The sequence below is a fragment of the Haliaeetus albicilla genome, chromosome 26 (assembly GCF_947461875.1).
Source record: "Haliaeetus albicilla chromosome 26, bHalAlb1.1, whole genome shotgun sequence".
Classification (NCBI taxonomy): domain Eukaryota; kingdom Metazoa; phylum Chordata; class Aves; order Accipitriformes; family Accipitridae; genus Haliaeetus; species Haliaeetus albicilla.
In genome coordinates, this window is record NC_091508.1 from 5,119,958 (window position 1) to 5,145,665 (window position 25,708).

The 25,708-nt window shown below is 59.3% G+C and overlaps 2 protein-coding genes across 5 annotated transcripts; one reads left to right on the plus strand and one right to left on the minus strand.

Moving 5' to 3' along the window:
• Positions 1–6,533, minus strand: RPS10 (ribosomal protein S10). 2 transcript variants are annotated; one of them, XM_069771023.1, is made up of 6 exons: positions 6,426–6,533; positions 5,184–5,333; positions 4,563–4,734; positions 1,108–1,185; positions 657–712; positions 1–89 (listed from the first exon to the last, which is right to left on the minus strand). In XM_069771023.1, exons 2-6 carry the CDS (start codon positions 5,331–5,333, stop codon positions 48–50), a joined length of 498 nt encoding a protein of 165 aa, XP_069627124.1. In that variant the 5' UTR covers positions 6,426–6,533; the 3' UTR covers positions 1–47. The 2 variants fall into 2 exon arrangements, with proteins under 2 accessions (XP_069627124.1, XP_069627125.1); XM_069771024.1 differs by lacking the exon at positions 6,426–6,533 and adding an exon at positions 6,344–6,367.
• Positions 6,534–7,906: 1,373 nt separating this feature from the next.
• Positions 7,907–25,706, plus strand: PACSIN1 (protein kinase C and casein kinase substrate in neurons 1). 3 transcript variants are annotated; one of them, XM_069771018.1, is made up of 10 exons: positions 7,907–8,040; positions 20,481–20,613; positions 21,008–21,164; positions 21,310–21,545; positions 21,702–21,857; positions 22,207–22,382; positions 22,706–22,826; positions 22,910–23,034; positions 23,350–23,543; positions 23,899–25,706. In XM_069771018.1, exons 2-10 carry the CDS (start codon positions 20,551–20,553, stop codon positions 24,006–24,008), a joined length of 1,338 nt encoding a protein of 445 aa, XP_069627119.1. In that variant the 5' UTR covers positions 7,907–8,040; positions 20,481–20,550; the 3' UTR covers positions 24,009–25,706. The 3 variants fall into 3 exon arrangements, with proteins under 3 accessions (XP_069627119.1, XP_069627121.1, XP_069627120.1); XM_069771020.1 differs by lacking the exon at positions 7,907–8,040 and adding an exon at positions 13,986–14,063; XM_069771019.1 differs by lacking the exon at positions 7,907–8,040 and adding an exon at positions 20,074–20,230.
• Positions 25,707–25,708: the final 2 nt, after the last annotated feature.

Consider the following 25,708-nt stretch of genomic DNA (forward strand, 5'->3'; position numbering starts at 1 on the left):
TGGCATTTTCACCTATTTTATTATACACAAAACACGAGCAGGAAGTTCTACTGAGGAGGCTGACCACGTCCACGACCAAATCCACCTCTCTGCAACAGAAAAGGAAGAGCATTAGAAGTCACCATATTAAGCAAGTGACAACAGCAAATACACAGCAGCAAGAACCACCAACATCATAAAATAGCTAGCCTTCTTTCCCCAACTTTGCATTACTTTGATAAGCACCCCCTGCTCCAAGCATAGCCTAACTCTGATCTGTTCTGAGACTAGCCACCTGACACAGGTTAACCAGATGAGTGATACCAAGAACAAAATCAACCCACCCTAGCCAGCTCTGTGGATCAGGTCTAAAACTCTTCTATTTCTGATGTATAAAATCATGCATTTCCTCCAGAGAGCTCAGCTTGGTTCTCAAATGTGTCACTGGCTTCCCATCACAGCAGCAAGGCCATCACGTAGTTTCCCCAACAGGAATGCAGCGAGCTGGGCGTAAGGGTAACAGTCACCAGCCTCTGTTACACAGTCAGAGCCAAATACCTAACCCCAGCTGGCATACCTGAGAAGCACCACACTGAAGAGCATGCAGATATGACCCATCTGCTTTTTCCTAATCAAACCCTCAATAAAGGCAGCAAATCTCGTACGCAAATACTCACAAACTGGAATTCAGTGGCTGCTCCAGCACCAGCCTCAGCCTTCTTGTCAGCACCAGCTGAAGAGAGAGAAGAATGAGTTACTAACCAAAGAATCCACTCCCCAAGTACAGCGTGCTCCTGGTTGGAATCAAAGGTTTACAATCAAAGACAACTAAAACTGAGGCAAAATACAGCAAAGTGAAATAGCTATTATTGAGACTGTTGGAGAGTTACTGAACCCACCCCAGAGAAAATCCCACAGTCCAGCTTGACAAGATTCAAGAAAAGAATCACATCCATCAGCAGATACAGATGAACTCTATTGCGTAAATGCCTAAGCTACGCCAAGAGTCTAATTTTCCCCTTTTCTTCTGAAAGGAGGCCAATACTGAAGACAATTCTCCCAAAGAGATAAACTGCACAAAGAGCAAGGTTGGCCTGATATTCATACAGGAACATGACAGACACTCACGTGGAACAGCACTGCGTCTGTATGTATCCCTGTCAGCTTCTCCCCGAGTAAGACGTGCGGGGCGTTCACCTTCCAGACCTGAAAGTGAAAAAAGCAACATCAAATACATTGCTTACCTAGGGCACAAACAACTCATTCCATGGGTGACCCTGCATCTCAAGGCAGAAAAAAGCCCTCCAGTTAAGCATTACATCTACCAACAGAGCTGCACCTTAGACAGCTCAGTGTATATAAACCCGAACAAAAAAGTGTTACAAGGAAAACATGACTTTAAGGGTGAAATCTGCTTAAGTGCACCAGCTTGTGCTTGGGTTGAAGTTAAATAATGTGAAAAATGGATTTACAGCATCATCTCAACAGTCTCCTGGCCTTCATCAGAGCCAAAAATAATTAAAAAATCAGAAATACAGGGAATCCATCATGTCCGACAAGCTTGTTCGCAGCTAAGTCACAAACTGCATGACATGCTGATCCCAACCTAAAATACAACTACACTATCAGTATCACAAATCCTCCACAATGGAATAGATTAATAAAATTAAGAGCAGATTATCTATGTAACAGCAGATTAATATCAGACAGAACACTTGCAGGAAAGAAACAGATGTGGTGGAACTGCCAGCCTTTGCGCCACTCTTACGGGGTTTGCCCTGAGCATCAAAGATGAAATATACTCCCACAGCACCAGGCCAAGGTCTTCATGCCCAGGCAGTAAGACACATTTAAGGGAAGTTGCTGCCTGATGCACCACAGTGTACTACTAGCAGTCTCAAGCATGCTGCAGGAAAACACGAATCACGCACTTCTACAGGCTTGATTTATACTACAGGCACTAGTTTTCTCATACAAAAAACAGTTCTTACAATAGATGCTTTTATTACAAAGAGAAACACTACCCACTGATGTGCAAACAGATTAACTTATCCTACAAGTGCTACTACGTCCTTCCTGTCTGTCAGGTTAAACCATTATATTCTCTAGCCAACGGTTTTATTTTTTTTAAACTTTATATCTGTCCAGCCTTAATTTCTAACAGTTCATTTACATCTGTAACAGAGACACAAACTTCAAATATCAAATACACAGTAGTCCAAAACCTGCTTTAGACTGTTCCAGCTTTTGTACCAAGCCTTACTTGAGAGAGTCAGTAGCACTGCACAAAAGTACCAGAAAAGGCACCAAAACCTCAAGAGGTCAAACAAGACACATAAGCTTGGATTCTGCACCACCATCCACACACACCTCTGCAACTCCTAGTCTGCTGCAGCCTAAGGCAGGTAATCCACAGAAAAAGAGCACAGAAACTGACAATTTGTGCAGCCCTACCAGCTAACCCTGCCAAGGTGCGGACTGAATGAGGTCACTGGCACTGCACTGAAAAGGGCTGTGATGCTGCAAAGTGAAGCTATCTCACCACAGAAACCCTGAACACATTTCAGCCAGGAACTGTAAGCCCCACCCTCCCATTACATATGCAGTTTCTTCAGCTTGCTGGATAAACACAGCATCTAAAGAATAAATTTGATAACATCCAATGCTACTCAGAGATCAAGGAAACCATCATCTTCCTAGTTTCAATGCAATTCTTTCCTTTGAAGCAGATGATGCTACAGTTTTGTTAGGCTAAAAAACAAGTTGCAGGAGATGCAGGTGAACTCCTCGGCACCCCACAGCCGCCGTCCCCAGTCCTTGGGGATGGGATACGATGCAGCTCACAAGCAGAAGACTGGACTCCTACCATCTACCAGAAAGAGCTTTCTCATGCAGGACTCCTCTTTCACAGAGCAAGATCTGGTTTAAGGGCAGGACAACATCTGTAACATTATTCTTGGTAAACACAAGAGGCACACAAGGCAGAAGACTCACCATGTCCTGCCTTGAGGAAGAAGAAACCATTTCTTGCCCTGAGAGACCAGGCAATGCTGTTCTGCCAACCACAGCTGCAGTAACTTTCTCCCTTCTAAGTTTCCAGAAGTTTTTATCTCCCCAAAGATCTTCTGGGCAATTCTACAATCTGCATTCTGCACTGTGGTGTTTCTTCTCTACTACTAGACCAGAAACCAGGAAAACCAAGCAGAAGGGATTATGCAGAGCATTTCCAAATACATACAAGCAAAGTAACTATCCTTCTCATTCTGAATTATTAGCTTGCAACACAGTAACCTTTTCAGAACTGAACCGAGGGGCATGGTGGCTTCAGCACATTCACCTCAAGTTTATTTATACTGCACTATTATACGACTTTGCTCACCACAAAGGCTATCAAAATGGTTCACAAGACATTCACAGGCCAACACCAAGCACCCACAAGGAAAAAGCGTAGCTTCTGCCTTGGGTGGACTAGAGAGGCAGGTCTGCAACTCAAACTTTATTATTTAACATTGCTATTTGCAACCAGAGAATAATACCTTCTGGAAATACGTTTCAGCCATCTGCAGGTGGGTCTATAACACATTTTGCAGGGAGGCACCTGTGCAGAGGCAGCTGTGGGCAATCTGAGAGGTCAGCATCAGCAGCACATATGTTTGCATGACCAGTATCTCCTTCACTTTGGATTATGAAAAACCCACCAAGAAAAAAATCAGAATAATGAGCCCTACATACCACACGTATTTGTTGTAAATCTTTAAAAAAGCGAAGGCAGCTTTAATAATCTGACTTGCTTAACAGCTTAACAGCGTGTTAAGTGTACATGATAAAGCCAGAACTGTGGTTATCCAACTTGACCGCAGGTACCACGGTTGAACCCCCATGTGAAGCACAGCCAGCACCCAAGCTTAGCTTTTGCTTTTAGTCATCGAATCCTGTGCCTGAATGCTACACCCGAATTCGAGTTTGCTCCCTATCTCAGCAATCCTAGCCAAGGCCACCCAACTTTCATTCAACAGCCTCCCAGGTAGTTGTTCTAAGGATAACTCAGCCAGAGACAAGGTTCTCTGTACCTGCTGGACTAGACCAGCACCACACACACCATCTTCCTGAGGAAGAACTGCAGCAGGCTCTTCCCTGACAAGAACAGTTTTTTAAAAGCCCCGGCAGCTACAGACATCCTCCGTCTCAGACCTCAGCCATGTCTGGGCACCAACTGGTACCTCGATCCACAGCATGCGGTTTCAGCGTGCCTGCCCTCAGCAATTCCAGGCACCTGTGTTAGCAGAGAAAGCCAAGTCCCACACTGAAAGCGTTTCTCTCAGTCAGTCTTTCTTTAGCCCTCTGCAACTTTTCAGTAGGCCAGCAGCCATCAAACTAGTGCCAAATACAAAAGCAATAAACCTACACACGTCTCCTTGATCTACTCATGTTTATACATCCAAAAATCACAGCAGCTCACACCAGTCCATGCTGGAAGCTGACATTCAGCTGACTGTCCACCACACCTGCGCTGTCTAACACGCTTAACTTCGTGCCCTGCTTCCTCCTGCTGACTCGGCCGTCACCTCTCAACCACCGCTTACCTTTGGGCCGTGGTCTGCCAGTCTCCGGGCGGCTCCGGCGCAAGGTTGCGGGGACGATCTCGGGTGGGAGGTGAAGGTAATCACGCAGGTACTGGATGCCCTCATTGGTCAGATACCAGTAGAAATGCCTCCACGCAAACTGCTCTTTCACATAACCACGAGATTTCAGAGACTAGAGAGAGAATTCTCAATTATTTCATGTATGATCCATCAGTACCCTCACCAGATGCTTTTATGAACACAAGAGCTTAACTGGGGTTACATGGGCAATAGAGATTTAGGAACAGATAAAAAGTTCACATGCACAGGACAAAATTACAGCATCATTCCCATTCTGTGAGAAAATACAAGGCTACTCCACATAGAGGTATCATAGCTTCAAAAACTGAGCTAGAGATGTGGATCCACAAAAGAATAACCTTCTACAGTCTGTGGGGAACAATAACTCAAAGAGGAAATAGCAAAAATCAGGAAAATGGGAAAATAACTGTAACATGAAAGAAATGGCAAATGCAAGGCAACGTTTATTTGATATCGGTTGACGATGTTTATTCATAAGTACACAACAATCTCATGTGCCCAGACCCCAGCTGGCTGGCAGCCCGGCCCTCGCCTCCGTACCTGCATGGCTTTCATGACGTGGAGGTTGGGCACGTTCTTGTCAACGAGCTCAGGGTGCTTTGGCATGTGGACATCCTTCTTGGCCACCATCACTCCCTCCTTAAAAAGGAGTTCGTAGATGGCAATTCGGTTCTTCTTGGGCATCAACATCTAAACAAGAGGTCAGCGGCAGACAATAAATACAGGTGATTTAAAATAGATGCATTCAGGAGTCTACCAGAAGTAATAATATAACAACAGTGCTGGTTTGTACAAAAAGCATAACACTTAAGTTACACCCCCCAGCTTCCTGTCTCCCAGAACTTTCTGAACTACTTTTCAACACCTGAGCTGCTGGGCATCCCTTCCCATTGCTTTCCTGTGAAGGAAAAGTAAGCAGTCCAAAATTTTGATCATTAACATTAACTCACATCACCATAGTAAAGACTGTAAACTAGCTGATGTCAGTGAAAACAAGAAACAAGGGTTGACACAGGCGGGGCAGAGGCACAGCTCAGTGTAAAGGCACCTTTCGGCTCTACCACCGGTGCCAGGGGCCTAAGCGCACTTATGCTGCTGTTGTTAATTCACACTTGATTCGGGAGGCGAGGAAGCCTCGCACTCCCTCCTCAGAGCCGGGAGCTGATCCTGGCAGCACAGGAGCGCACCCGAGGCCCATAGGCCCGCACCAGAGCCGCGCTGCTGCCATCGCACCCCAACGAGGGGACGCTCGACTCCGGGCGATGCTTCCCGACATGTCGGGCCCGGGAGTGGGACGATCTGGCCCGAGCAGCAGGGAACCGCAGAGATCCTGGTACTCGGGGCACTACAGCACGCACGAAGCTGCTGAGCGGCTGGGCACCCTCGCCAGCCGTAGCCCCGCGCCGGCCCCGAACAGGGCAGAGCCCGCGGCCGGTCCAGGACCTCCACGACGGGAGCCTCTCGGAGTGGAATGCCCCGGTCTCACCGGTGGGAACTGAAGGGAACTGCCCCTGCAGCCTGCGTGGGGGAGCCTGGGGCAGCCGCTCCACCCCAGGGCCATCCAGCCCGAGGCCTGGCCCCCCGGTAACGGGACCTCCCCACGGCCTAGTGCCCCCCGGTCCCTCCCGCCCCGCAAACTCGGGCCTAGATCCCCCCATCCCGGAAATCCCCCCGCGGGGGGCCGGGTGAGGGCTCCCCACGACTGCCAAGCAGCGGCCCCCAGGACGCCGCCCCGGGATGGCGCCGATGCGAGACCGATACGGGCCCAGAGCGCGGCCTCACCGTGGCAGCAGCGGCGGGCCCAAGAGCGGAAAGGAGTACGCATGCGTCGCGCTGCCGCTTCCGGCCTCCCGAAGGCCCCCCTCCTTGCCGGCGCGGGTGGCTGCGGCGCTGCCTGAGCGGGAAGCGAAGGCCCCCTCCAGCCTGGCCGTGGGGGTGCCCTTTGCGGTGCCTGATGGGAAATGTCACCGCCACCTCGGGCTGTGCCAGCGGCGTCCCCGGCCCCGAGACCCCCCCGCGTCCCCCCCCAGTGCCGCCCCTCCGCGTCCCAGCCACAGACGTGCCCCTCCACGTCCCCACTCGTGACATCCCTTCCATGTCCCCACTCGTGTCACTCCTTCCACATCCCCACTCGTGTCCCACACCCCCCACTCGTGTCACGCCCCCACCCCAGCGTGGCCATGGGGGCCGACACCCGCGCTGACCCCGACACCCCCCCCCATTTTGGAGGGGAAGGGGCTCTGTGGGTGGGTAGGGAGCCCGGGCCTGTGTCCATGCTGGGGCACGAGTGACATCCCCACACGGCAGGAGCGATGGCCGGGCTGTCCCCAGCCGTGGGACGCTTTCTGATCCTACCCCGGGGGGTACCAGGGTGAAGACACCCCCCCTAAGTTCCCCCAAGTACGGCTTCCTTCCCCCCTGCCCCGGGCACCGGCGGCCATTTCAGGTGGGGGGTCCCGCTCCCCTGCTTTGAGGCCAGGAGAGTGGCAGGGAGCCGGGACCACCGGTGCCCGGTGCTCTGCCGTGGCATCCCGGGCGTCACCGCAGCCCGTCCCGCCGGCAGCGCCCTTTGGAGCCGGGCTGTAAAGCCCTGGCTGGGGTCCCGGGGGAGACACGTCCCCCACCCCGGGGCTGCTCCCCGCCGGGCTTACACACCCGAGCAAAGGGCTCGGCGCTCACTGGAGGCACACAAAGTCCTCTTTGCGCCCCAAAACGCTTGGCCGGGAGATGGGGGGGGACCACCTGCAGCCCCCCTGCCTGCAGCCTCTCCAGACTGGTCGGGCGGGGGGGTGCGGTGGGCCCGGGCAGGGTGCAATGGCGGGGACCGGAGCTGTGTCCCCGTAGGGCCACCCTGTGCAATGTTCCCCCCCCAGACCAGGGCTGCTCCTGCCCTTTTTGGAGGTTTGAACAGCCCAAGAGCGACAGGAGCCAGCTCCGCGGCCAGCGGAGGGGAGACGTCCCCCGCAAACACCCTGGACCCAGGGGGGCTTCGCCACATGGCACCCCCCGACCCCCCTCTGGATGGGGAGAGGGGAGAGGAAGGGAGGCTGCGAGCAAACGCTTGCAGGGGAAGGGAAGAGAAGAGAAGAGCAGGAGGGGACGAAAGCACACGGAGGAGGACGGGGAGCCTGGGGACCCCCCGCCACCGCCGCCAGCCAGGCCACGCGGGGCTCCCGGCTTATTCCCATCCGTCTCCGCAGTCGTGTGTTTTCACCTTGTGCGGCCAAGGAGTCGTTACGCCGGGACGGCGATTGGTTGGCTAAAAATGCCTCCCTAATCTCCGTGCTGATCTTTACCCCCCTCCTCCCCATCTGCCGTGACCTTCCAGCCGATGTGCAGAGCCAGCCCCGGCGAGAGGCAGCCAGCCCCGCTCCGCCAGCGTCCCCACGTCCCAAAGGTACCGCCGTGCGGCTCCCGGCAGATTTGGGGCTGACCTGGCTCCCGGCGAGGCGGCAGGTTGGCGTGGGTGGGTTGGCTGGGGCTTGCCGCCGCGAGGGTTGCCAGCATACGGCAGGTGACGGTGGCGATGTCCCCAGGTGGCAGATGGGATGCTCGAGGCTCGGTGCGCCGTGACAGTGCCGTCACCCCCAGTCCCCTCCGGTGGTCCCTGGCTGGTGGTGGGTTTCAAATGGGGGTCGTCCTCCCCCCCACCGTGCCGGTGGTTGCTTGCTGGGAAATGAAACCCACGTCGGCAGAGCAGCTCCCTGACCCATTTTAAACAATTTCCAACTTCTGCCAGATTGTGCTGAGTGGGGCTCTCCATCCGTCTCGGGTTCCCCCCCCCCCTAGATTTCGGGTTTACCCGTTTTTCCTGGCCTCGCGGCGTCTCTGGCAGGGTGGGAAGGCAGTCTGGGTCCCGCAGGTCGCTGCCCAGCTGCCTGCACCTCCCGGGGGAGCTGGGGTCTGGTGTGAAGCAGCAGCGAGGCGCAGGGCTCTGGCAGGGGTCTAGGCAGGGGTCTGGGCAGGGGTCTGGCAGAGGGCAGAGCTTCGGGGGGGCTCACAAGACGTGACACCATGGAGCTGGTGGGATGCAGCGTGCACCAGCCCTTGTACGGCCCCACTCTGCACGCTGTGCCCATTGCCCCCATAGCAAACTCAGGCACCCACTGCACCCAGGGTGCCCAGGGGGCTTCAATGGGGGGGCTGCTGGCCCCACAGGCTGACCGCAGGGCCAGGGATGCACCAGGGCCACGCTTGCGCAGCCATGCTGGGGGCTGGCACCACTGCTCTCAGCTCTGGGCGCGGGGTCCCTCCAGCCCCCCATGGATGCACAAGGGAGGGCTGGGACCCCAGCTGGGACAGCCTGCAGTCGGGGGGGCTGGCAGCAACTGTGCTTGTCTTCCCCCCCCGCCACCTCCCTGAGACGTGTTTGGCATCATCATACCCGGCAAGAAACACAAGTTCCTGCTCCAAGCCCTGCGGCCGAAGGAGTTCAGCCCCTGCCCAGCTCCCGGGTGCTCTAGAGCTGAGCTCATGGCAGAGCCCCCCATGGAGGTCCCTAATCCCGTCAGCCACAGGCCCGGGCACCGCGGCGCCCGAGCAGCTGGCAGGGAGCTGAGGCTCTGCAAGGCGGCTTAGGCTGAGCCCAGGCGCTGCCGGGGGGTTCTGCCTTCCCAGATGCAGGCAGGGGCCAATGCTCGCCCCGCCCCCCCCCCCCCCAGCCCACATTTGCCCCCAGGGTGTGAGCTCAGAAGGCACATGGGGCAATAGAGCTGTGATTTTTGGGGTCGTGCTACGTTGAGCAGGGTGGTTGGAGGGACCACTGCCTGCCCCGGGAAGCCGGAGGGAGCAGCAGGGGTCCCTGCAGGGTGCACAGGGCTGGGGGAGGCTCGCACCCACCCGGGGGTTGTGCCTGTGCGTTTTGGGCATTTCGGGCTGCCCGGGCAGAGCTGGTGGCTGGTGCAGCCCTAGGGCAGGACGGGCTGATGGATGCAGCACATTCCAAGGCACCTGGAGCTGCTTGATGTCATGCTGGAGCTTTAATACCACTTTATCACCTTGTTTCTTCCTCTCTGGGAGAGGAGGAATGGAGCTGGGGGGAGGACACCCCCCCGCCCCCCGCCCTGTCCAGGGCAGCCCCTGGGATGCTGCGACAATTGCAGCAACCCCCAGGAGAAATGCATCTCCCAGCTTGTCCTATGGAGCAGGAGAGCTGCCCTTGCCCGCCTCATCCTGCTGCGCTGCCCACCTCTGCCTACATCTCCTCTTTGCTGCTCTTGCGCCTGCCTTGGAAATGGCAAAGCAAGCGCTTTGCTAAACGGATTAGAGCTTCCCCGGCAGCCTCCTGGTCTGCTCCTGCTTCTCTTGGCCCCCGCACCACCTTCCCTGGGCAAACCCAATCCCTAAGCCAAATATTTGGGGCAAGGCCATTGCCGCAGCACAGCTGTACCGGCCTGGGGACCGCACCGCTGGCCCCAAACAAGGACGCGGTGCCACACTGCAGCTCCCACCATGCCTGACCCCAAAACCCCGGCTGAAGCCCTGAGGGTCCTTCCTACCTCCCAGGATTTTGTGTTCCCATTGCAGGAGCCCAGAGAAAACTGGGGAATTCATCAGCCACTGGCTCAGCCACTGCTGAAGGTGCTGACCCTGCCCCGGGGTCTGCACCGATCCATGACCACCCTGTGGCTGGTGCTGGCCCCCTCCTCTCCCACCTCTCCCCAGGGTGTGCGGCTGCCGAAAGGGCTGCAGCAGGATGGGAGCTGGATTTAACTGTAAAAGGATTGAGGAAGGCAAGCCCGGGCAGCTGGCAAGCATCCATTAGTGACGTGCACAGGGGCAGGGCGAGAAAGGGAAGAGAACATCAGCGCCGGCAAAGTGCGTCTGCACCGGGGCCACGTCCTGCAGCGAGCCAAAGCCTGGGTTTGGCTCCACGTGGGATCCCCCTTGCTGGAAATCCCGTGTCCCCAACCTTGCTGGTCCCCCTGGCCGTGCCGGAAGGCAATGCTGCCGGGGCCGTGATGGATCTGGGATGGAGCTGGGCTCCCCCGGCACAGCTCGGCCGGAGGAGGAGACCTCTGCGAGCGGCTCTGCCCAGGGACAGACTTTGTCCCCGCAGGGCAGCCAGCCCGGCTGGTGTTTGTGCAACACCTTGAAGGCGAACGCAGGACCCTGCCGTGTTTCTGCAGATGAGTCTTGGAGAAGGAGAGGCCACATCCAGCCAGCAGCTTTTCGGAGGGGCCGAGATGGCATCTGTCTGCCCTCGGCATGGCACAGCATGGGGGGGGGAAGGAGGCAGCGAGGCCCCAGCACTGCCGTCACTGTGGCCATGGGCAATACGTATGGGGTCCTCCCAGGCAGCTGCCTGCACCGAGCTCCACGCAGTTCCCCAGGAAAAATGGAGCCTTTATGTCCTGTCCCTGGCCCCTTCCTCGGAAGGGCTCGGAGGATGCCCCCAGGGCCCGTTATGAGCAGACAAGAAGGGGATTGTTTTGGTGGGAGCTGGGTTTCTGGCAGCACCTGCCCCGCGCCGGGGCCCTCCACAATGGCTGCCTTTCTGCGTAACTGCTGCAGAGCGGCCAATTATCCTCTGCTGCTAATTAGAGATGCAAAATAGCCCTGCGCTTGCATTCTCCCAGCAAGCCTGAGAGGGCTCCTGGGACCAGCAGCACATCCGCGGCGGGGGCACAGCCTGGGCATGGGGCAAGCACAGGGGCACTGGTCCCATCCGGCTCCACAAGCTCCAGCTCAGGCTCCTCTCTGTGCCCGGCATCAAGTGGGAAGGGGCAGCAGGAGGCCAGGAATGGGCTCGGAGCAGGATGCCAGGATCCTTCTCTGCCCTCATCCCCAATCAGCCTGCCCTGGAGCACCCATGGGCTGGGGGCTCTCCCAGTGCTCCCAGTACCGGCCAGCTCAGCAGAGAGCACCATAACAGGGGGCTCTGCCGTGATTTTGGAAATGCATTTTCCTTTCCTTGCTAGGGAGGCAGATGGGAGCAGGCCATGCTTGAAAATCCCCCCCTTATTCATGCAAAGGCTGGCACTCGGAGCTGGGTGATGGGCAGAGCGGCTGATAGCTAGTGGCATTTCTCTCCTCTCCTGCCCGCACTCTCTGCTCAGGCAGGCTGCTGGCACCTGCGATAGCATGGTGTGGGCTAATTTGCTTTTCTTCTCAGTTTGCTGTGGCGCTCAAAGAGCCATAATTTCAGAGCGGCAAGTGGCCCAATAAATCAGGGCTTATTTCCTGCCAATACTGGCTGCTGCTTCCCACAAGAAAACTCATTTTACAGGAGGGGAAATTTCTTACCACGGCAAATAGTAAGCGGTAGGATGGCGAGAGCCAGGGAAAAGTTTGTTGTGGCCAAATTTTTGGTGAAGGAACCGGCTGAGACTCATTGCGGGAGCCTCGTGCTGTGGAGGCAAGGATCCTGCCTGCTACCAGCACCGAGCAGCCTGAGCTGCCAGGGAAGGAGACATGGGTCAGTCCTACCTGCATGGACCACATCTGCCACAAAGCTGGTGGCAATAGGCTGTTAGGACTGGGAACGCCCCCCAAGTCATTGAGGTCCCCCCCCATCACCCTCCCAGAGAGCATTTGTCACCCAGTGCTTAATGCCAAGAACATTTGCTCCTCTGCAGCGTGGATGCTGTCAGGGCAGAAGGCAGCTGGGACAACCCGGCGGCGCCTGCAGCGACCCTGCGCTGAGAACTGCCAACTCGTTGCATGCAAGGATGATGCCCAGTTAAACAGCACCCTCCAGTTCCTCACCCTGAAACACCAACACGCAAAGTTCCCCCGGCACCTGCAGGAACCGCAGTCCATCCCTGCTCCCGTGTTGGGGAGCATTAGATCGCTTGGGTCTTTGCACGCCGCTGCCAGCTGCAGCCAGGCATGAAATATTTCGGGGGGCCTTTCTGTCTGGCCATGAGGTGGGAAGACACGCTTGGATGGCACGAAGCTGGAAGGAGCCGGAAGGCGGGCAGGATGGAGAGCCCCACGGAGCTTCATTAAGCAGTCGAAGGTGCTCATTAGGGGAAAGCTGAGCCGGCGTCGGAGGCCAGCAGAGCCTCCCGGGACCAGGTCGCATTCTCCGGGCAACCTGATCCCGGCGGCAGCGGCCCGACAGCCTCATTACTGCAGGTTCTGCGGGCGGCTTCGGTTACTCGGCTGGAAGCGCTCATCTCCTGCTGGCTTTTAATTTCCCTGACATCACCCGTGAGCTGGGGGAAATGCAGGCGCGCTGCATTCGGGCAGTTGAGGGGGGACAGCCTATCGCCACCCCCACCTGCATCCTCCGGGCTCCCCGACAGCCCCGGCCGGGGGCTCCAGCCTGGGACCCGCATCTTGTGACGAGCTCTGGTGACCCCGGGCACAAGCCCCCGGGCTCTGGAGGAGGCAGACGGCAGTGGGGAGGGAGCTGCCCTGCTCCCTGGCCTCAAAGAAGCCTTAAGGGGGTGCAGCCCCCGTCACCCCCTTTCCCAGCCCCGCTTTCCCCAGCCCTACCAGGTGGGAAGGACTGTTTCTGCTTCTCCCGCCAGCCTGTTCCCAGCTGGCACATTTGGCAAGGAGGCGGCACCGGCTGCCTCTCTGAAGGCATTTTGGGGTGTTTGTTTTTGCAAAAGCTGCGGCTCGGCCCTAAAACCCTCCTTGCAGCCCCTTCCCGGGACCCGTGGAGGTGGCAGAGCACCCAGGGGAGGAGAGGAGAGATGGCGTTGCTCCATCCCGTCCTGTGCAGGAGGGACAAGGACCCAAGGAGCAGCAGGATGAGGACCCCCTGGGTACCCCCACTCAGCTCCCCAAAGACCCTCCCCAGCAGCACAGCCCGGGGCGGGGGGGTGTCCCGTTCGTAGCCCTAATGAAGCCCCGCAGTGACAAGCAGCGCTGCTGGGGCCGGACACCCCCACGCACCCGGCCGCAGACCCCTGGCACCCACCGTCTCCCCCAGCCCTGTGCCGCAGCACCCCATGCAGCGGGGTAGCCCTGTGCCCTGGGTGCTGAGCACCCACCTGGCACCGGGGGCAGGTGACTGGGGACCGTGCCTTGGGTGAGGGTCTCAGCGTGGCCCCGGTGGGGACAGCAGCGGGGTGGGGGGGGGGAAGCTGGCAGCAATGTAGCACCCTGGGGTGGGTGCAGACCCGGGGGGGCAGCAGGCCAAGGCGGCAGGGGGGTGGGTGTGTGCGGGTGTGAAGGATATGGGGGGGGGTGTCCATCCCCTGGAGAGGATTTTTGCAACCTTTGCAGGCAGAAGCTCCATCCTCCCCCCCCCCCCATGGTTGCCACGGCAACGGGCGGCTGCAGGCAGGGCGCGTTCCCGCGGCCGTGCGCGCCGCCGCTGCTGCACGGCTGGTGCGGAGCGCAGCGCAGCGCAGCGCAGCGCAACCCGCCCCCCCCCCCAAAAAAAAACCCCAACAAACCCACCCCCGTCCCGGGGTTCCCGTGGCCGGGTCCCGTTCCCCCCCTCCCCGCCCCCGCCCGACCCAGGTAAGCTCTAACCCCTGCGGGGGCTTTGCTGGGGGTAGTCTGGGAAGGGAGAGTTGATGCCCGGGTCCTTTGTGAGGATGGGGGTTTCGGGGGGGACGGGACTTTTGCGCGGGTGGGGATGGGGGGTGGGATGCCTGGGTGTCTTATGGGGATGGGGGGAGGGCGGGGGGGGGATGTTGTGCAAGGAGCGGGCAGTACGGCGTGGGTTTGCGTCCCCCCCCCAGCCACGGGCAGGACACGGTGTCCCCCGATCCCTTCTGCAAGCCAGGGAGGCCGGGGGGGGGATGACCTTCACCCCCCGAGTGCGTCCGATGGGGTGCTGGGGCAAGGGACACCCCCTCTGCGACGCTGCCCCGCTCCCGGGTTTGTGCCTCAGTTTCCCCGACTGCAAATTGTGGGGGGACTTGTGCTGTCCATGTCATCACTGTCCCCCTGCCCAAATGAGCGCCTCACCCCATCACTGAAGCCCCTCCTTTTGCTGTTGTCCCCCCAGCTTCCCCCTTGCTCTTCCCCCCCCCCAGCTTTCCTACCCCCTCTCTGAGCCCCCTCCGGCTCCAAGTCTCCTTCCCTCACCACTGACAGCTAAAATCGGGCTGTCCCTCCACATCACCCTGCTCCTGGCAGCCCCATTCACCTCCTGTCACCACCAGCCCCGGGTCCGTCCTGCCAAGGTACAGGGGACAGGACCCCCTCCCTGTGCCAGCGCATGATGCTCTGGTTTCCCCCCTCCCTGATGCGGAAGCGAGGGGATGGCACCGCCGTATCCTCCACCACCATTGTTTGCTACTTCTCGGTTTAATTGCAAACCTCATATTTGGATTTCTGCCTAAACCCCGCTCCTGGGACCACAAAAATCCCTGCCTGAGAGTCCGAGCATCCTTGTTTACAGCAGCAAGCTAAGGCGGCAGGCTGAAGAAAGCTGCAGAGCTGGAAGGCAAGTCGAAACCCCACAAGCTGAGGCTCAGCCCCATCTCCCTTCCCCAGGCCTGAGCACATGCATGGGGTTGAACAATCCTGCTTCTGCACCTCGCCATGGTGCCTATCCACACTCCTGGCACATCTGCTGTACCTGAGCTGGGCTGCAAGGTCCCCTGGAGAGAAACACTTGCGTTACCTGCAAATGGCACACATATTTCCAGAAATCTTTGCACAAGGCTTGTAAAATCCCTAGAAGACTTTGATGGGTGTCCTGCGCTCTGAGCAGGGTAACTTTGGGGAGCACGGAGGAAGGTGAAGGGTTTCTGCAGAGCGCGCACAACGTGCAAAGCCGTTTGTTGCCAGGGCTTGGAGCAGACGCATCTCTCCTGGCTACCGCAACCCAGCAGCACCTACAGCACGTGGCCCCCAGCCCAGCCAGCAAGGTGGGCATCCTCCTGTCCGCATGTGGGACACGTGGCTCCCGGTAACTTTCCTGGATCATTGAACCTACTTTGCAAACGCTCTGGTTTTGGGGAGCCTGCAAGCCCTGACCTGCCAGGGTCCAGCAAGTCCCTGTTGCAGCCAGACCCCCCCCAATCCTCAGACCCCCCTGGTCAATGCAGATGACCCCGGCTGAAACAAGGCAGCTGCCACAAGCGCATCCTGCACAGGATTCACTGGAAAAATGGCTCCCAGAAGTTTCCCAACGTTACCTACAGGCCACCTCCAAGAACCTGCTGCCCTCGCAGCCACCTCGTGCACCGCTCAAGCAACTGCGTGTACCGGGTCCAGGCCAACCCCACGGCACTGCCCTGGCCTAAATCCCGCAGAGAAGCACCCTCCATATGGGGGACACCCGTCCCCTCCAGTCTGGCCACGGTTCTGGCCACAGTTTGGCTGTTTGCCCCAGGGCTCCAACCCTGCTCATGTTGCAGCCAGAGGAGTTTTGCCAGGGGATGCAGGATGGAGCCCTGACATGAGCTTTTCGCAGCCTGCTCGCGTGGATCTGGTGGCTTGGGAAGGGCCCAGGCTCACCTCCCGCCTGGCCTTGGGCTCGGTTTGATAATGAGGGGGGAGGATGCTTGTTCAGGCCGCTCACGCCCCTCCAGGCTGCTGAGCCCTGGGTTCGGCTCTGCTCCTGCCTCCTCACCCAGTGTCTGGTGCGGAGCTGCCAGCGTGAATCAGCAGCACCCGCTTAACCGTTTCCTTCCAGGGTCCATGTCGGCTCTGGGGGGGTGTGGAACAGCTCAGTCATGCCACAGCCAAACGCCTCTGCACCCCCCCTCGCTCCCTGGGCTGCGACCCTTGCCAGCCCCGTGGGTTGCACGGACCAGCCCTGCGCCGGTGGGAAACCCACAGTGAAAGCTGAGCTCCTGCAGCTGCAAAGCCTCTGGCGAAGCACATCAGCATCACCAGCTTTGCCCAAGGACCTGCCATCGTGCCAGGGGGATCTCACCCCCCCACACTTGGCCATAGCGGGAGCAGCACATGGGCATTGGTACCCACGGTGGATGCGGTCCTGAGGATGGGTACCGCCGGCAGCCGATGCAGCTGCATGGCAGCCCCAGAGCTGCTGCTGTGTGGTGGGAGATGCTGTTGCTGGGCTCCCCTGGGCTTCCTCGGCCATTTCTAGTCCATTTGTCTTTGCCACGAGTGGTTTTCATGTGGTGATAGTTGTGGTGCGTCACGGTGGCATTTGGTGCTGCATCCCCCCGACAGACCCTCGACCAGCCTCGTGCTGAGATAAGGGAGAGCAAATGACCTTCCCCATGGCCAAAAACCTGAGCCCCAGCCTGACTCCCTCCCCCTAAACTCCTGCACTCATCGGCCTTGTGTGCTTACAAAAGGAGCCAAAATGTAGCAAATATTTCACATTGCAGCCCATAGACAGTTTGATTAGACAGGCCAGGTCAGTCCTAGCATTTAATTGCAATAAAACTGGCTCAGAGCACTGGGTCCTTTCCAATTGCTGAGCTTCAGCTTTACTGCCGGGAGTCCCCGGGTAACTACAAGGCAACAGCGTGCAGCAAATTACTGTCCCGTCCCCAGCTCACGTGCTCCGGCAAGCAAGGGTCCTCAGTGCCCTCGGCTTGGGTGGCACCGGCCGGGCTGGGCCACAGCTCCGTGTCAGGATGCTGCGGCTGCAGAAGGAGTTTACACCAGGGAAACGTCGTGCGTTGCATCGGTTTGTGCTCGGGTTTGGTGTCTGGGAGCTCCCTGCTTGCCCTGATCCCTGCAGATCAAGCGCAGCTCCCAGCATGGCTTCCCCCTTCCCTGGGTGGTTTCACCAATAATTAGTCACTGACTCCCCTCCCAGCCCTGTTAGCGCTCGCACCCCCACAGCAGGGCTGACACCCGGCCCCCTCCCGTTTACCACGAGTGGGAACCTCCTGCCTTGGGGGACAGGATGGGGACAGGGATGGGGACACAGGCTGGCTCTCTGCTCCCCTCCCCTCCTTGCAGCGCATCTGCCACCGTCCTGCCTTTGCAAAGGGCTCTTTGCAGCAGGAGAACCCGCACCCTGAGGGTCTGCAGCCCCTCCTGGCCCCTGGTCCCCACCAGGCTCAGCCGATGTGGAAGCAGGCAGGATGGGGACACGTGCAGGCAGCTGCCTGTTCCTTGTATCACGTCCCCATCACCTGCTTTTTGGCTGCAGCAGAGGTGCTGGGGCCAAGGCAGCCAAAAAACCTGGAGGCAGAGCAACTTGCCGCCCGAACAGAGCCTCCCTGGGGTTGGGGCTGATGCCTGGCACCTCACCGGGGACCCCAGAGCCCAGGATGGGGCACCCCCATTCGACAGCGCACCCCAAGGCCGCTCTACCGGGAGGGTTGCGCGTTTAATGGCGGTGTTACAGCAAAGGCAAAGCTCTGGCAAAGGCAAAGAGAGCAGGGAGAGTCAGTGGCCCAGCTCGCCCCCCCCAGGGTACCCAGCTTGTCCCTCTCGCCCTTCCTGGGCCCTGGGGAGCCAGAGGAGGCAGGGAGGCAGCCAGCATGGATGCTGGAGCAGCACTGACCCAAAGCTCTGCAGCCCTTCCATGCTCCAGGCACCCAGGCTCTTCTGCCAGGGGCAGGGGACAGCAAAACCGGGCTGTCTCTGCCTGCATGGGGACAGGGCACCGCCAGCGAGGGCTGCCGGCTGTGGGAGTACAGGCAGCTGCCCATGCCCGCAGCGTCGGCAGCGCCAGTCCTCTGCATTGCAGCAGCCTCCCGCCTGCGTAAGGGTCGGCGGCCGCGTCCCCGGCCCCCGCGGAGGGCAGAGACCCCTCTGCAACACCGGCAGCGGCAGGAGCTGCCTGGTGGGTGAGGCGAGTTGCGGCGGTTCTCAGCACCGAGTGGGCTGACCGGGAAAGAGATGCGGGGGGGGGGGGGCGGCTGCTGGGGGAGCAACCCAAGGGCACGCGGGGGCAGGAGCTGGGACACCCTTCACCGTCGCTCGATGCCAAACCCTTTGCGGCTTCTCTCCGGCGGCTTCGTGGAAACGTAGGGCTGGGGGTGGGGGGGGAGCGAAGCGGAGCCCCCTCGGCCGAGGGTGCCCAAGTGGCAGCACGTGGCTGGGGCTGGCAACTCGCCATGCCGCGGCTCGGCCGCCGGCACTGCGGGCGCCGGGCATCACCGCCAGCCGCCTTGATGCGAAGTGATGGGCTGCGCCGGCGGTGCCGGGGCGGCGGGCGAGGGGTCGGCACACGCTGTGCTGGCAGCCGGGGCGGCCCAGCGTGGCGGGGGGGCACGGGCTTGTGCGTGGGCGTGCGAGGATGGTCGCGCCTCGAGGGGGGGGTACGTGGCAGGAGAGCGGCACGAAGGCGGCAGCGTTAGCTGGGAAGTGATGCAGAGCCAAAAATAACCCCCAGGGCCGTGGCTGAGACCAGGTAACGGTGAAGAGCAGGAGCTGCGGCAGCCACGTCCCTCAGTGCCCCACGGCCTCAGCTCTGCCGGCTTGGTGGGGGCGGCTGGGGCCGGCTCACATGCCCGTGGGTCCCAGGGTACCCCCAGCCATAGGTGTGCTCCCTCCCCAGGGTCCCTGTCCCAGCCCCGGGCTGGGGCTGTCACCCCAAGGGTGCCCTTGCCGTGCCAGAGCAGCCTCTGCTACAAAACAAAAAAACAGAGACCAGGGGCGCGAGCAAAGACCCCGGCCGCTGAGCGCTGCACTGTGCCCGGGGCTTGCAGGAGGGACGGCCACGCATGGCACGCTGCGGGCTCGGGGTCCCTCGGGGGTTTGTGCCACCGGGTGCTCTGCCACCGCTGTGGGTGCGCTGGGGCAGCCTGTGGGTGTTGGGGTCGGGCGCTTTCACGGGTGGGGAGGGTGGTGGGTGCCAGGCAGGCGCGGGCGCCACGTGCTGCCGGCTGCGGGGGGACGGTGCTGGCTGCGCTGCGGTCCCCCATCCATCTGCGTCTCGGCGGCTGAGCGAGGGACAGTCATGCGTTTATTTTTAACTGGCTGGGGAGGGCGGCGGGGATTGGTGCCTCCCTGGTTATATCACTAAATCCCTGCCAGGCCCTGTTAGTTCCAGCACAACGAGCCCTGCGCCGCGCTCTAGTAACCGTTTCGGTCCCCCGTCCTCCTGGGGCCATGCCTTGCCCCAGCCTGTGGGCTCCTCAGGGCCAGCTGTGCACACAGCTGGAGAGCGTGGGCACCCACCAAACTGTTCCCCATGGGTGGGCACTGGGGCACCAGGACGCCGCACCCCCCAGCCCTGCCTTCCCACCCCATCACCCTCTCCCAGGTGCAGGGTGGGATGCAGGTCTCCTGCTGCCTGCTCCATCTCCCGGGTGAAGTGATGGTGCACAGGGACCACAGCCACATCCCACTCCCACAGCCCTTTTGGGGATGTGGCAAGAGGAAACTGGGGCAGTTCATGGCCACTTTGTCCCTATGCTGGGGCAGATGCCATGTGGGACAGGCCCAGCGCTTTCCTGTGTAAGAACTGTCCGGATCTGGGGCAGGATGGGGATGATGAGGATGCTCACGGCCACCGTGGTCCCCTCTCCATCCCCATCCAATGCCACCCACCAGCCCCCATCCCCATCCCCAGCTGCGGCTCTCGGCAAAGCGGCAAAGGGTTAAGCCATGCAGCGGGGCCACGTGACGCTCCGGGGATGCCGTTTTTCTGAAGATCAGGACGGATTAGGGTGGAATATTGGGTCGAGAATTTCTTTGGGCAGTGCATCCCCCCCGCCCTGGCCCTGCCACGGCCTCTCGCCCCACGCCGTGGCTCCCCAGGGTCGCGTGGTGCCGAGCCAGGCCCCTGGCCGGTGAGCTCCCCGCCGTGCTGCTCCCCCCGATTCTCTCTCCCAGCACAGCCAGCTTTGGGGGGTTTGGATGGCACCCAGCAAGTGGCGCGTGGCAGGCACTGGAAGGGTCTGTGGGTCCAGAGCTGGAATGGGCATCATCCCCATCCCCGTCCTCTGCAGATGGATGCTTGTCCTGCGGTGCTGCGGGCAGGAGGGATGGGGGTCCCCTGCTCACCCCCCCCGCCATGACTCCCCCCTCTTCTCCCCTCAGTGCATGAGGCTGGTGTTTGCCCGAGAGTCACCCAGTGCCCGCACTGACGCCCAAGGCAGCGCCGGGAGCCATGTCGGGTTCCTACGACGAGTCAGCAGCGGCTGCAGAGGAAACAACCGACAGCTTCTGGGAGGTGAGTCCTGGCCACGCTCTCCTCCCGTGGAGCCCCCACCACTGTCACTGCATCCCAGGGTGTCCCCTGGGCTGGGGGGGGACAGCGCTGCCCTCCCCTCCTGCAGCAAGCCCTGCCTTTGGGCATCCCTGCTGCGGTGGCTCCAGTGTTCGAGCCAGCTCTGTTGGAGGTCTCCAACTTGGCTGACCCCGAGGGGCACAGAGTGATGGAGGGGACCGAAAGGAGTGGGGTTTGAGCAGCCCCAAAGCAACAGTTCCATACCTGCACCCCCAAAGTGCCCAGTGCCTCCCCCATCCCCAGCTGGGGCTGAGCCAGGCAGCCTGGCCACAGCTCCCATGCCTGCCTGTCCTTGTCCCCATCCCCATCCCCATCCCCATCCCCATCCTCCTCCCAGGTGGGGAACTACAAGCGCACGGTGAAGCGGATTGACGACGGGCACCGGCTCTGCAATGACCTCATGAACTGCGTGCACGAGCGGGCCAAGATTGAGAAGTCCTACGCCCAGCAGCTCACTGACTGGTCCAAGCGGTGGAGGCAGCTCATTGAGAAAGGTACTGTGGCTTCCTCAGGGGGAGTCCACCCCCCCCAGGACACCTGGGTCCCATGGGTCCCCGTGCACCATCACAGCTTCACCTGGTAGAGGTGGAGGGGGTAAGGGCTGTGGAATGACACTCAGCTGTCCCCTCTGCCCCCCAGGTCCCCAGTACGGCAGCCTGGAGAAGGCGTGGGGTGCCATCATGACAGAGGCGGACAAGGTGAGCGAGCTGCACCAGGAGGTGAAGAACAGCCTGCTGAATGACGACTTCGAGAAGGTCAAGAACTGGCAGAAGGATGCCTACCACAAGCAGATCATGGGAGGCTTCAAGGAGGCCAAGGAGGCTGAGGATGGATTCCGGAAAGCCCAGAAGCCCTGGGCCAAGAAGCTCAAGGAGGTGAGAGAAGCGCAGCGTGCCCTGGGGCACCTGTGCCATCTCCCAGCTGCAGCTCTGGGTGCCCGGTCCAGGCTGGGAGAGCCGGATGGCACCTCCCCGCAGGCAGAGGGATGCTGTGACTGCTACTCTGATGTCTTTTCTTTCTCCTCTCTGCAGCTGGAGACAGCCAAGAAAGCCTACCACCTGGCATGCAAGGAAGAGAAGCTGGCGATGACCCGGGAAGCCAACAGCAAGGCAGAGCAGTCCAATACCCCTGAGCAGCAGAAGAAGCTCCAGGACAAAGTGGAAAAGTGCAAGCAAGATGTGCAAAAGGTGCGAGCCGCTGCCCTGCTCCAGTCTCACAAGTCATCAGGCAGGGAAAACCAGTGGAAATGGCCACCACACCCCTTTCCCATCCATTCATTCCCGTTTTCCCATCCCTATGCTCCTGTAGAAGGGTGAGGACTTGCAGGCAGTGCTGAGGAGTGTGAGCAGGACAAAGATTTACCCCTTTTACTGGGGCAAAATTTCTCTGGCAACCAGACTGATTTCACCCATAGAGGCTCTTGCCTCAGTCTGGGCTCCCCAGCATGGTGACCCACAAACCATAACCTCTCAGTACCCAAAAAGGGCCTCTGAGGTGCTTGAGGTATAACCAAGGTACCCTCCCACACCTTCACAGACTCAGGAGAAGTACGAGAAGGTGCTGGACGAGCTGAACAAGTGCACCCCACAGTACATCGAGAGCATGGAGCAGGTCTTTGAGCAGTGCCAGCAGTTTGAGGAGAAGAGGCTCAGCTTCCTCAAGGAAGTGCTCCTGGACATCAAGAGGCACCTGAACCTGGCCGAGAGCAGCAGGTAGGTGCCTCCTGCGCTGGCTGGGCAGAAAGTACCTACGCAAGGTCTCCTTGTGCTGCCTGGAAAGCAAACCAAGCCCTGGAGGGACCGAGTGCTTCCAGGACAACCCATTCCCTCAATACAAGGCGGAGGGGTTTCTGGCCAACGTGATGGTCACTAAGAGGTACCAGAGCAGCCCGAGGGTTGTGTGGGAGTCTGATGTCCCCCAGTGCCTTGTAGGAGGTGACACGACCTAGGCATGTCCCCATCCCACCCCATCCCTGGGGCACCCCACTGGGGTCCACCCCCGCCTGCAGCACCCTGACCCACGTCTCTCCTCGCAGCTACGCCAACGTCTATCGAGAGCTGGAGCAGACCATCCGCCTCTCAGATGCGCAGGAGGATCTCCGGTGGTTCCGCAGCACCAGTGGCCCCGGGATGCCCATGAACTGGCCCCAGTTCGAGGTGAGGCTGGGCATCCCAGTTGGGGTGCAGGCAGCCAAGCAGGGCAGCCGGGCGCTCAGGCGCCGGTTGTTCTGTGCTTGCAGGAGTGGAACCCAGACTTGACGCACACGATAACGCGGAAGGAGAAGCAGAAGAAGGGCGAGGGAGTGACCCTGACCAACGCCAGCAGCACGGGCGAGACGGGGGCACCGGCGGGCGAGCGTGGGAGGTGAGGGCCAGCAGGGAGGGGACATGCCATGGGAAAGGCATGGCGTTTGCCCGTGCAAACGTTGCCAGTGCTGTGGGGACACGCAAGGGGACGCGGGATGTCCTCGGTGACAGCCGCCACTCTTCTCTGTCCTCCCTCCATGACTTGTTGGACATGTCATTAGCTGGGAGTCCTGCTCACTGCAGCCCCCACTCCCCTGTAACCTCGGGGAAGCTGCAGCATCCTCCCAGATGCTGGCAGCACACGGTGCCTGCCCACCCCACCATCCTCCTGCCCGCTCTAATGGCCCCTCTCCCCCTTTCTCCCCCACCCCAGTGTGAGCAGCCACGACCGTGGGCAGACCTACAGCGCCGAGTGGTCCGATGACGAAGGCAGCAATTCCTTCAACACCAGCGAGGCCAACGGCGGCACCAACCCCTTCGACGAGGAGTCGGCGGGGAAGGGCGTGCGGGTGCGGGCTCTGTATGATTACGATGGGCAGGAGCAGGATGAGCTCAGCTTCAAAGCAGGTACCGTCCATCACTGGTGCCAGGTCGGCTGGGGCTCGTCTGCCGGAGCTGCGGGTCCCCCACATTTTGGTGTGAAATCCCTCAAATAATTTCTGAGTTATCCCAGCCCTTCAAAAAGTTGAACTGGCAGAAAGGGCAAGGCACAAGCTGAGCCCAGACCCAGCTGGGACCAGACAGATGGTGGGACAGGGCACATGAGGTCTCATGGGTGACCCCTTGCCTTTCTACCCTACAAACCGGCATGCTCAGGATCAGTCCTAGAAAACCCCAGCAGCTCCAGCCAGGGGAGAAACAGGGTGGCAGAAGAAGCTCCAACAGCTGCAATGATATCTCCCCTTTCTGCCTTCCTCTCCAGGTGATGAACTAACCAAACTTGGTGAAGAAGATGAGCAAGGATGGTGCAAAGGGCGCTTGGACAACGGGCAGCTAGGTCTCTACCCCGCCAACTACGTGGAGGCAATCTAAGTCTTGTGGTGTGCTCCTCGTCGCCGTCCGCAGATAAATCCACCCTCCGTTGTCTCCATCTCTCCACCAGCCAACCAGCCATTTTGCCGTCTGGTCCTTCACTCCTCACAGTTAGAGATTCAGACATATTTTCCGACCAAGCTTTTATTTTTTTAAGAGTTGTCTCTGAAGAGTATTTTGCATAGTCGCTTTCTTCTTCTTCTAAGATAACGTGAAGCGAAAGATGACGTTGTCCGTTCGTCTACGTTAGTTGATTTTTTTTCTGAGCGAAAAGCTGATACCTCAAGATCTTAAAGCCCAACCAGTGAGAGCTCCTGATTGGTTGGTTTTTAAAGATACTGAAATCATGAGCCGCCTTCTGATTGGCTGGAACTGTTCCAAAATGCATGGCGCTGAAGCTCCTGGGACCAATCAAATTCACCCCCCAAAAAGCGAGAGGGATTGGAGTCTGACTCCATTTTTTTTTGGTGTTTCCGCATTGTTCTCCCCGGTTCATCCTCCCTCCCCGAAGGAAGGAGATGAACGTCCCCTCCTGCCCCGCAGCCACCTGGCCCCATCCGTGGGCATGTCCGTGCTCATGGGCAGGGCTGGTGGCAGATTGATACCCAGGCAAGGTGGGACCAGCCCTACCATGGAGCTCCTCAGCTTCCTCCTCCTCCTCCTCACGACTGGGCTGTCAACATGTCTGGTGTGGGTGGAGGTTCCCGAGCTGATGGTCCGGATGTGCTACAGGGAGCAGCATCGCCCTTCACGAGGGCAGTTATCCAGCGCACACCACATCCAGGGTGAGATGGCCCTAAAATGCTGTTCGGAGAAGGACCCACCCCAGCCCGATGCCACTGGAAGCACCTTCACGCCCAGCCTGGGATAGCGGGGACCAGTTTGGATGCTGCTGGGGACAGTCCCCATCCAACTGCCTTCCTGAAGAGAGGCAGGAGCAGAGCAGGGGTGGGGGATAAGCAACTTCCAGCTTTGCACGTTGCCGGCAGGAGCTGCAGCCAGCCGGAGGATGAGGAAGGCTCAGTGCAGGCAGCAGACCCCAGCCTGGGTAGCAAAGCAGCTGCCTGGCAAAGACGGCGAAGAACAAGTTGCACCAAAGCAGGGGAACAGCCACAGGTTCTGCCTTCTGCTTTTCTCCAAGGGGCTCTACCCTTCCTGCACTTGGGGTCTGCAACTGGCCACAGCGTGGACAGGACCCCCTCAGCACCCATGGGTGCTGCCACCCAACATGGTGACCCCAACCCCTCTGCCCTGGGCACATTTGCCATCCCAAGCTCTTCCCTACAGGTCATCTCTCATTTTTTTCCATACCATCACCCTCAGCAGCATCGATGCCATCATATTCCTGCACGCCCCTCCCGCTTGTCTCCTGCTCCCTCTGTGGGTTCGTGAATTTTTTGGCCCCAGGGCTCAAGTGTTCTCGCGGAGGCAGGAGATGCACCATGTGCCGGGCATGGTGGGCGAGTACCACCCGGCCCCGCGTCCCCTGCCAAGTACGCAAACAGGAAAAAAAACACAAAAAAGTCAGAAAAAACCCAACCAACCACCTGTCTCAGCAATGCACCCTGGTTTTTTGTACATTGATTGTGTAATTTAAGAAGTATATATATAATATATATATATATATATCGTGATTGTATTACCGTGGATACAACAACAAAAAGCAGCAAGCGAAAATAACCGAGCTCTGTAAGCGTCCT

Coding starts and splice junctions, on each gene's coding strand:
- RPS10 (XM_069771023.1), bottom strand. CDS start 5,333: ATGTTGATGCCCAAGAAGAACCGAATTGCCATCTACGAACTCCTTTTT. Junction 713..1,107: donor CAGACGCAGTGCTGTTCCAC/GTGAGTGTCTGT, acceptor CTCTCTCTTCAG/CTGGTGCTGACAAGAAGGCT. Junction 90..656: donor CAGCCACTGAATTCCAGTTT/GTGAGTATTTGC, acceptor TTTCTGTTGCAG/AGAGGTGGATTTGGTCGTGG.
- PACSIN1 (XM_069771018.1), top strand. CDS start 20,551: ATGTCGGGTTCCTACGACGAGTCAGCAGCGGCTGCAGAGGAAACAACC. Junction 20,614..21,007: donor CAACCGACAGCTTCTGGGAG/GTGAGTCCTGGC, acceptor TCCTCCTCCCAG/GTGGGGAACTACAAGCGCAC. Junction 22,383..22,705: donor AACCTGGCCGAGAGCAGCAG/GTAGGTGCCTCC, acceptor CTCTCCTCGCAG/CTACGCCAACGTCTATCGAG.